The 9,025-nt window shown below is 43.3% G+C and overlaps 1 protein-coding gene across 1 annotated transcript; it reads right to left on the bottom strand.

The window, feature by feature from the left end:
- Positions 1-497: 497 nt before the first annotated feature.
- Positions 498-8,376, bottom strand: LOC135257020 (26S proteasome regulatory subunit 4). Its single transcript, XM_064339369.1, has 11 exons — positions 8,287-8,376; positions 7,338-7,391; positions 7,152-7,248; positions 6,375-6,499; positions 5,217-5,402; positions 4,271-4,399; positions 3,399-3,495; positions 2,641-2,830; positions 1,558-1,709; positions 1,056-1,210; positions 498-782 (listed from the first exon to the last, which is right to left on the bottom strand). Exons 1-11 carry the CDS (start codon positions 8,287-8,289, stop codon positions 648-650), a joined length of 1,323 nt encoding a protein of 440 aa, XP_064195439.1. The 5' UTR covers positions 8,290-8,376; the 3' UTR covers positions 498-647.
- Positions 8,377-9,025: the final 649 nt, after the last annotated feature.

Raw genomic sequence — 9,025 nt, 5'->3', positions numbered from 1 at the left:
CCCTCCTGGGTTTCACATGCACTAAGCCCAGCTCCGCTACAGTTACGCTAAACTGCCAGCTTATTTAAATGCATACACTGGCTACGCTGCATTGCTTTTTATACAATCTGTCTACAATGGAACAATCAGCTAGATAAAATACATGATATGAAGAGCAATGTGATTACGGCATACCAAGTAAAATTGAATTTTGTAATTGTGGAATTTTACACTGTTAATCTGAGACTAATTTAAATACCCCACATCATTTCCCTTAACATTTTATTATCTATGATTTTTTCTATCTCAAGCACCCACTTGGTTTATACCACAATTACAGGCTCGATAAAGACGAGCAAAAAATATGATTGGTTACCAGTTTGATCTTGAACTCAAACCAAGACAGAAATATAACCTGCAGTAGAACTACAGTAAAATTACTGTAAAATTGTTCAAAGAAACATTTTTTGAACATGAAATATTTGCAAGAGTATGACTGAACAGATCAGAACATGCAGTTTCTGGAATTTAACTTTTTTTTATTCTTACATCATCCAAATATGGATTTAAGAAAACATAACAACATGCACAGAACGTATCAAAAGGTTTATGGGGACAGAGCACTGTCAGCGCGTGCTCCGGCTGCGCCGTGCTCTGAGGCAGTGGAGTTAGAGGTAAAGCCCCTCCGGCGTGCCCTCCTGCTTCTTGTACAGCACGTTCTCTTTGCTCTTCTTGAAGTCCTCGTTGGTCACTTTCATCCGCCGTTCTCTCAGAGCCATAAGCCCCGCCTCTGTGCAGATGGCCTGTGACACACACACATGATACGGAGACGGTGGAAACATTGGCCAGAAACAACAAGATCATCACCCCACCGGCGGGGAGACGCAGAGGACACGACTCAGATTAGACGCAGGAAGACAGCAACTCGGGATCAAACACAGGAAGAGAATGACAAGCCAAATGATAAAACAGGTGGAAAAAGATCACTACAACAAAGGCAGGCAGACACACGCAGTCATGAACGCAGCATCAGAGGAGAGGCACAGAAGGCGGAGTGTTGCAGTGGGCTGACGTACCTTGATGTCGGCCCCGGACAGGTCGTCCTTGGCCAGGATGAGGTCGTCCAGCGTTACATCCGTTGCCACGGTCATGCGGCTGGTGTGGATCTGGAAGATCCGCCGCTTGGTCTTCTCATCTGGCAGGGGGAACTCAATCTTCCGGTCGATTCTTCCTGCGATGCAGAGAGCAGGAAGAAAGTGAGAGCAGCACCTGTGTGTTCCGTTGTGTTCCCAATACACTTCTGCTGTGTCCAGTACCATCTCTGAAGGGTTTCTTGCAGTAAGACCATTAGTGGTCTTAGGTTTGTGGTTTCACATGGAGGTTTTCTTGTATAAGACCTGTAGATCTGTGCATTTATAAGGAGAAATTCTTGTATAAAATCTTTAGATTCTATTGTTTTGTATAGGGGGTTTCTTGTTATACATGCGGCATTTCCTATATTAAGCTTCAGATTCAACACATAATTGCCCTTCAGAACATTTCATATGACTGGGATGAGTTTTCAATGAGTGAGCCCACCGGGTCGGATAAGGGCGGGGTCCAGGGTCTCGATCCTGTTCGTGGCCATGATGACCTTGACGTCGCCTCGCGAGTCGAAGCCGTCCAACTGGTTGAGCAGCTCCAGCATGGTCCTCTGGATCTCGCGCTCCCCACCCGAGTTTGAGTCATACCTAGAGAGGGGCACGTTACATTAGGGATCCCCAAATTTTAATAATAAGGCCCCCTAAAACGAACTCTTCCAACACCGTAGGTCAGTGTTCACCATCAAGGCTTCATTCAACACCAGCAACTAGTTGCAGTCAAGTGGCTGCCCAACACAGGAGTACATGAAAGCATGTATCAGATAAGTATTCTATACGGTATGGTATCGTATTATGAAATTACAATGATCATAATTTTTCCAAGAGTGCACTATCCAGAAATATTTCTAAACCTGGTTTAGTTTATCTGGAAATCTAATATGGAACTACAAAAAATACAAACAAAATATTGGGAAAATATCAGACTGGAGTGCTATGAGCAGGATAATAAAAATGATAATAAACAAAAATTAGTTTGATGTTGCTTCAAAGGGAAAATATTTTTTCCCAGTTTGCCGGGACCCGTGGAACATTTTTTGAATTACAAAAATCTTAATTAAAACACAAATGCAGTGTTATTAGATGCAGCTCTGGAACATTCATATCCTCTCTTAAATAAAACTGCAGATTTTTCAAAAAAGTATTTTTTATCGTGAATAGCAACTGCGAGAATGCTGCTTTTATGCTGTATACTTTTAAAAGCCCATTTGTCCAGAAACATAAAAACAACAAACATTGCCCTAAATAACATAATGAGGAAGGCTGTTTGTTCAGAAAAAAACAAATAAATTACCATTAATACATTTCTAAATGAATAACAAAAAAACACTCATAAAAGGCGAGGCAGTGAAAATACTAGAAAATAACAACTGCACAAAGCTAAACATAGGCGAAGGCTATTTTATAGACCGCGCCCCACGATTACGTTTAGAATAGCGGGCTACATGCCTTAACTTGTACACAATATTAGAAAAATAAATAAATAAATTTGAAAAAACTTTGGATTGAGGAGGGTTCTCACCGCTTGGTACCGATAGCGTCAATTTCGTCGATGAAGACGATTGAGGGGGCGTGCTCCTCCGCCACGCGGAACAGCTCTCGCACCAGCTTGGGCCCGTCGCCCAGGTACTTCTGAATGAGCTCCGAGCCCACCACCCGCAGGAACGTGGCCGACGTCTGGTTCGCCACCGCCTTGGCCAGCAGCGTCTTCCCTGCGTGAGGACACCGGTTTTATCATCTCAGCCGACATAAGATAAGTTCTCACTATATTACTGGAATGCTTTGTCAATGCTATAACATCGTGACATTGTTTTATGTTAGCTGAGATGTTCACTTCCATTCCATTTTAATACCATGGCACACCCTTACAATATCCTGAAGGGAATGAGCCTGCTACGCTCGTCAGAATAACAGAGGTTGGCCATTTTCCGACACAGAGCTGAAGACTTATGTTCAGATTGCAGCTTGGCTCCTGCCTTACTACCTTATGTAGCTGCCATTTGAGCATATCCGTATATTTTTACATGTGTCAAACCCGTTGTATTTGCCTTTTTGTACTCGTAACTTTATTAGGAGACTGATCTCAGAATAGACGCCAGTCCGTCTCAGAACTACACTCCCACCTCTAGGGCACCACTACACTTCCATCCCATATCCATACGTTTGTTTGTGTGCTGCAAATTTCTCTGGACAAGAGCACTGGCCAAATACCAGTAATATAACGCTAAAATATATTTACAGGTGCCTTAAGTGCCATTGCGGTAGACGGAGGGGGTGCACCTGTGCCAGGTGCGCCGTACAAGATGACTCCCTTCGGGGGCTTGATGCCCATCTCTTCGTAGTACTCCGGGTGGGTGAGGGGAAGCTCCACGGACTCCTGCATTTGACCCAGAGCAGGCAGGGGGGCGGGGGGGAAACAGACGGCAAAAATGAACAACCGCACTTTCAACAATGCATGGAGAACCAGGCCTACACACACTGGTCGTGGAATTCCCGTGCTCCGGGAAACAATTCCCGCAAATCAAATTTAAGACAATGACTGAAAAATTTATGGGACTGAGATGAGACAATTTCAAAAGAGCCATTGTGAAGCACTTCCATTTTCAGTTGAGAGATTCGTGTTCTTCTCGAAATGGGTTGGGGCTTGGATTGTGGTTGAAGGCGCTGATCCAGGGACAGCGACCCTTTTCATGGATATTCAGACCAATTTTATACTGCTTCATGAAAAATGTGCCACAGTTGTAATATAGCCTACTGCACAATGGTTTATAGATCAGTGAAGGACCTTGAAAGGAAATGGAACTTGTATAATAGATACAAAATGGACTTGAGTACTAGTGTGAAAGCTCTGTAGTCAGTCAATCCTTTCATCCAAACTGTTGTCCAGTGCCCTCAACAGCGGGATTACAATGAAGCATCTTACAGATACCAACATTAATTTAATTCAACTGAATGCACCGTAGGTAATGACATAAGGAGCTCGCTCGCCAAGTTGACTTCTGCAGACAGATGCAGATACAGTGACACAGTGCTGACGAGCAGGAAGAGAGTTGTAGGATGAGCTAGCTGTAATAAAACACGGAGGTCTGGCGCTGATTCACAGTCATTCAAGTGAAAATGATGGGAGGGGAGCTGTGGGTCGTGGACGGCACCTTGATTTCCTGAATCTGGTTGTCCAACCCCCCGATGTCCGCGTACGTCTCCTGGGGGGCCTTCTCCACCTTCATCACAGTGACCAGCGGGTCCGTGTCGTCCATCAGCACCCCGATGACCGCGTGCACCTGATGAGACGGGCAGAACCAAGGTCTCATCACGCAGAGGCGTCACCCAAATCTCCACAAGCAGCAGCACCACCACCAAATCTCCACACGCAGGAGCACCACCCAAATCTCCACACGTAGCAGCACCACCCATATATCCACACGCAGTAGCACCATCCAAATCTCCACATGCAGCAGCACCACCCAAAACTCCATACGCAGGAGCACCACCCAAATATCCACACGCAACTGCACCACCCAAAACTCCATATGCAGGAGCACCATTCAAATATCCACACACAGAAGCAGCACTCAAAACTCCATATGCAAGAGCACTACCCAAATCTCCACACGCAGCAGCACCACCCAAAACTCCATACGCAGGAGCAGCACCCAAATCTCCACATGCAGAAGCACCACCCAAATCTCCACACGCAGAAGCACCACCCAAATATTCACATGCAGAAGCACCACCCAAATCTCCACACGCAGCAGCACCACCCAAATCTCCACACGCAGCAGCACCACCCAAATCTCCACACACAGGAGATATTCACATGCAGCAGCACCCAAATACACTCTGCTCATCCACTCTGCACCTCATTAAAAATACATTCGCTCCACTCTCCTCCTTGCTCTTCTCAAATGCTCTGGTATACTGTGATGTATCTTAAGCTTGCATGTGACATGTTGAATGTTTGTGGCATGTATTGTCCACACCGAATCTTGCTTTGATACACTACTAATTTCTCATGGAAAATTCTATACCCCCTAAGTAAATTGTCCCCCCAAATTGTAATTTCTCAAAACAGTAACATGAAGCTGAGGTCTCTGTTACCTTGTGGTTGAGCAGAACAGAGCAGCCTGGTTCCAGCAGGTCCTTGTCCACGAAGGACAGGATGCTAACATAATGCTCAGACCCCACCGAGGTGGAGACGATGGCATGGTTGTCGTCTATGATCTCCTCCAGGGTCCCCACAGACATTGGGGTGCCCCTCAGGTCATCGACCTTCGACCTCTCCTCCTGTCAAGAAAGGAAATAGGGGGGCACAGGGGGTACGTGAGGACAGCCTTTTCCCAACCTTCGATGAAACACCACAAGGGGCTGGCATGCATGGGTAAGGGATCCATTACATTACATTTATTTAGCAGACGCTTTTATCCAAAGCAACGTACAATAAGTGCATACAGAAGATCATCGCAACAACTACTACAACAACAACAAAGGTCCGATAAGGTACAATACTCATTATGTAACAGCTTCCCATAGCCATGAACATCAAGTCCAGTTCACACAATAAGAATAGGTAAGGTTAGAAAGTAATGGTAAGTCAAACTAGCAGGCTTGATGACCAGCTAGAACATCCAGATAAAGGTACAAGTGCAATAAATGCTGAATGGAGATATAAGTGTGACATGAAAGTGCTACAGGAACCAATTAGAAGGATACAAATGATAAGAGCAATCCTTGATTGGGAGTGCCCTGCATAGCAGAGAGAGTTAGTCTAGGTACAGTCTGAAAAGATGTGCGCCTTCAGACTATGTAGGGGGGTGGGGGGTGGGGGGTGTGCAGGGACCGAGCGTTTCGTAGAGGCTAGGGCTGGGCGATATGGACAAAATCAAATATCACAATATTTTGACCAAATACCTCGATATCGATATTGTGATGATATTGTGGGGATGACTATTGGTACTTTCACAAAATTACACAATGAGATTTTTGATAAATAATCATCAGTAATGCCTATGTAATAACTAAGTGGGCAGAGGCAAATAATAGAATAGCTAGAGAAGTCGGGTAAGTTCAGAAAATGACATCACTTTACTGTAATGCTGCCTTTAAAACCAGGAAAAGACAACACTTATGCCATATCATGATATTACGATATACAAAATCCCAGACGTTATGTAGTCTCATATCACGATATCGATATAATATCGATACACTGCCCAGCTCTAGTAGAGGCCCCCAGAAATTTGTGGGTGTTACAATTACCTCCTGCTTCTCTTCTAAGGGCTTCATCTGCTCCTGGTTTCGGATGAACTCCTCCTCCATTAGCAGGTAGTCTTTGATCCTCTCCTGCTTCAGCAGCTTCAGCCTGCACTGTGTGTGAGGGGTCACTGCAAGTTGTGGAAAGGAAGAGCAGTCAGATGCACACCAATCAAAGAGACATATCATTCTAGCCACAATCTTCAAGTGCTTGTCAGGTCTAAGCCAGATTTACAAACGGCCCTGAAACTAGGGCTGCACAATATACTGAATCTCAATCTATTTAAGCATAATAAGAATAAGCGCTGGCATGGGGCATATATGCGATCTCTTGTCTTTTTTTCTTTTTTTCTTTTTGATCATACCTGATGTGGTAGTAAACATCCAAATGTCAGAGGCCATGTCAAATTCTTCTGGGAAAAAAACTGATATCTATTGGCTGGTGATAAGACAGCCAATTAGCAGCATGGTTGTACAGCTTCTATGTGATCACGTGATTTGCTTTTTCAATCCAATGGAAGCTGCAAGGCCATGCTGCTGATCGGCTGTCTCTTCAGCACCCAATCGACATCAGAGATGTTTTTTCTCCAGAAGCATTTCATGTGGCCTCAAAGAAACAAGATGAAAGATGGCCTATACGCCCCATGGCAGCAGTTATTCTTGTAAAGCTTAAAAGCATTCGCTGTATCATGCAGCCCTAAAAACCTGAGACAACAGCATGCATAACTGAAACACTGGTTACCACAATTAAGGTATGAAATATTAAAGTTGAACTGTGGGTACCCAAAGGCAGCTTGCTAGCAGCGTCTGGTCCTTTCGTCTTCTTCTTCCTTTTTCCAACTCTGGTGGGAATGGGCGGCTCATACTTCTTTTTCTTGTCCTGACAAAATCAGAAGTCAAATCGTTAGTAGCACACATTTAGCGACAGCCATATTTCGCCTTGACTTGAGGCACGAACGTCGAGCTTACCTTGTCGTCCTTCTTCCCCCCTCCTGGTCCGTGACCGCCGCTCTGACTCTGACCCTATATTTACCAAAAACGTACAATTTAACACAGAACTTCAGCGCTCATTGTCGAAAATGTTATTTGAATTACCATGACAGCTGTAATGAAAGTCCGCTCAAGATAAAAAAGAAAAAAAAAGAAAGAGTCTCAACCCTGCTGCCATGATTTGACAGAATCCAGTATCCCTACCTCACACATTTTCTATTAGAGTAAATGAAGTTAAATAATAACCAACACGTAAATTGTGATAAGGCTATTTATGATGGATTCAGCATCTGAGGAGGATACATTTACTAACTATAAGTTAACTTGTGAAAATTCACAGGTCAGCCATACATTTTACATACTAACATAGCTTGCGATATAGCCTACTGTTAGATAAACGTCGCATCATATCTATCCACTTAGCACGGTCTACATTGGTAATTACGGCTGATGTAAAACAACGTTTGGCTTTTCAACTGGGCCTTTTTTTGGACAAGTTAACATTTGGAAGCTGGCCTAATGCAGACATCTAGCAAAACAAACAACAATACGACCATGGCAGTTCATGACAGGCTAATGTGTTCGCTTGCAATGAAACTGATATTTCAGCCATATTAATAAACAACGGTAACAATTTGTAGCTGGAACGAGAAAGCTTTCGATGAGGTTGTTGTTTGGCGAACGAGACAGCTATTTATTTAGGCAGTTGCCAGGCTAGCTAGTTAGCCAACTAGCAAGTAAAATCTGGCTTTACAATTTAACGTTAGTTAGAATTAGATAGACTTCCCAATGAGAGACAGATTTACGGTAACATTTTAAAATAACTGAAACAGTTATGGCAGCAGCACCAATTAAAGAATAACATTTAAAAAAATGTTTATAGCTGTTCCAGAATAATTAATCTGACAGAAAATGCTTGCTCACTTACCATCGCTCTTCGAAATGAACCCCCGGAAGCTGGAAATTGTTACTTCCGGTTAGAGGATTTCGAACTAAAAGCTCGGTAAATGCAATGATCTCTTTAGTGCGATTTTGTCGTTTTTGTTCTTGTAACTAATACAGTTGGATATAATTGCACATTATATACTCATATTTAAACCCACACCTTTAACATTACAGCAGTCCTTTTGGAAAACCACATTCCCAGCAATTGTTGCTGCTGTTTAAGTGTAGCCCAGCCATGCATTTCTATACACTCTCAGTTCAGTACTGGCTCATTGTTTACCAGATTACTGCCAAAACTAAAAATTATTACCAAATGAAAGGGGTATACATTTACTCTACAGACCCATACCTATAACATTGTGTAGTCATTTCTGTGAAATCATGTTCCTACCTATTTTTGCTGGTGTCTAATTAGCCCGGCCATGCATTGCTATACAGTGTCAATTCAGTACTGGCTCATTTGCATACCAGATTACTGGTAAAACTAAAACATGTTACCAAATGAAAGGGGGCATACATTTTTTCTACAGACCCATACCTATAACATTATGTAGTAATTTCTGTGAAGTCATGTTCCCAGCAATTGTTGCTGGTGTTTTAGCGTAGCCCGACCATGCATTTCCCTACACTGTTACACTGTCAGTTAAGTACTGGCTCATTGTTTACCAGATTACTGCCAAAACTAAAAATGATTACCAAATTAAAGGGGATATACATTTACT

Source organism: Anguilla rostrata, chromosome 6, assembly GCF_018555375.3.
Source record: "Anguilla rostrata isolate EN2019 chromosome 6, ASM1855537v3, whole genome shotgun sequence".
Classification (NCBI taxonomy): domain Eukaryota; kingdom Metazoa; phylum Chordata; class Actinopteri; order Anguilliformes; family Anguillidae; genus Anguilla; species Anguilla rostrata.
Note: the sequence above shows the minus strand (reverse complement) of the source record. Positions and strands in the feature narration are given on the sequence as shown.

What these genes read in the sequence shown, in the direction of transcription:
- LOC135257020 (XM_064339369.1), bottom strand. An exon ending in TGCTAGCAAGCTGCCTTTGG is followed by an intron (nt 6,500 to 7,151) that starts GTACCCACAGTT and finishes CACAACTTGCAG; the next exon opens with TGACCCCTCACACACAGTGC. An exon ending in CCCCGCCCTTATCCGACCCG is followed by an intron (nt 1,211 to 1,557) that starts GTGGGCTCACTC and finishes TCTGCATCGCAG; the next exon opens with GAAGAATCGACCGGAAGATT.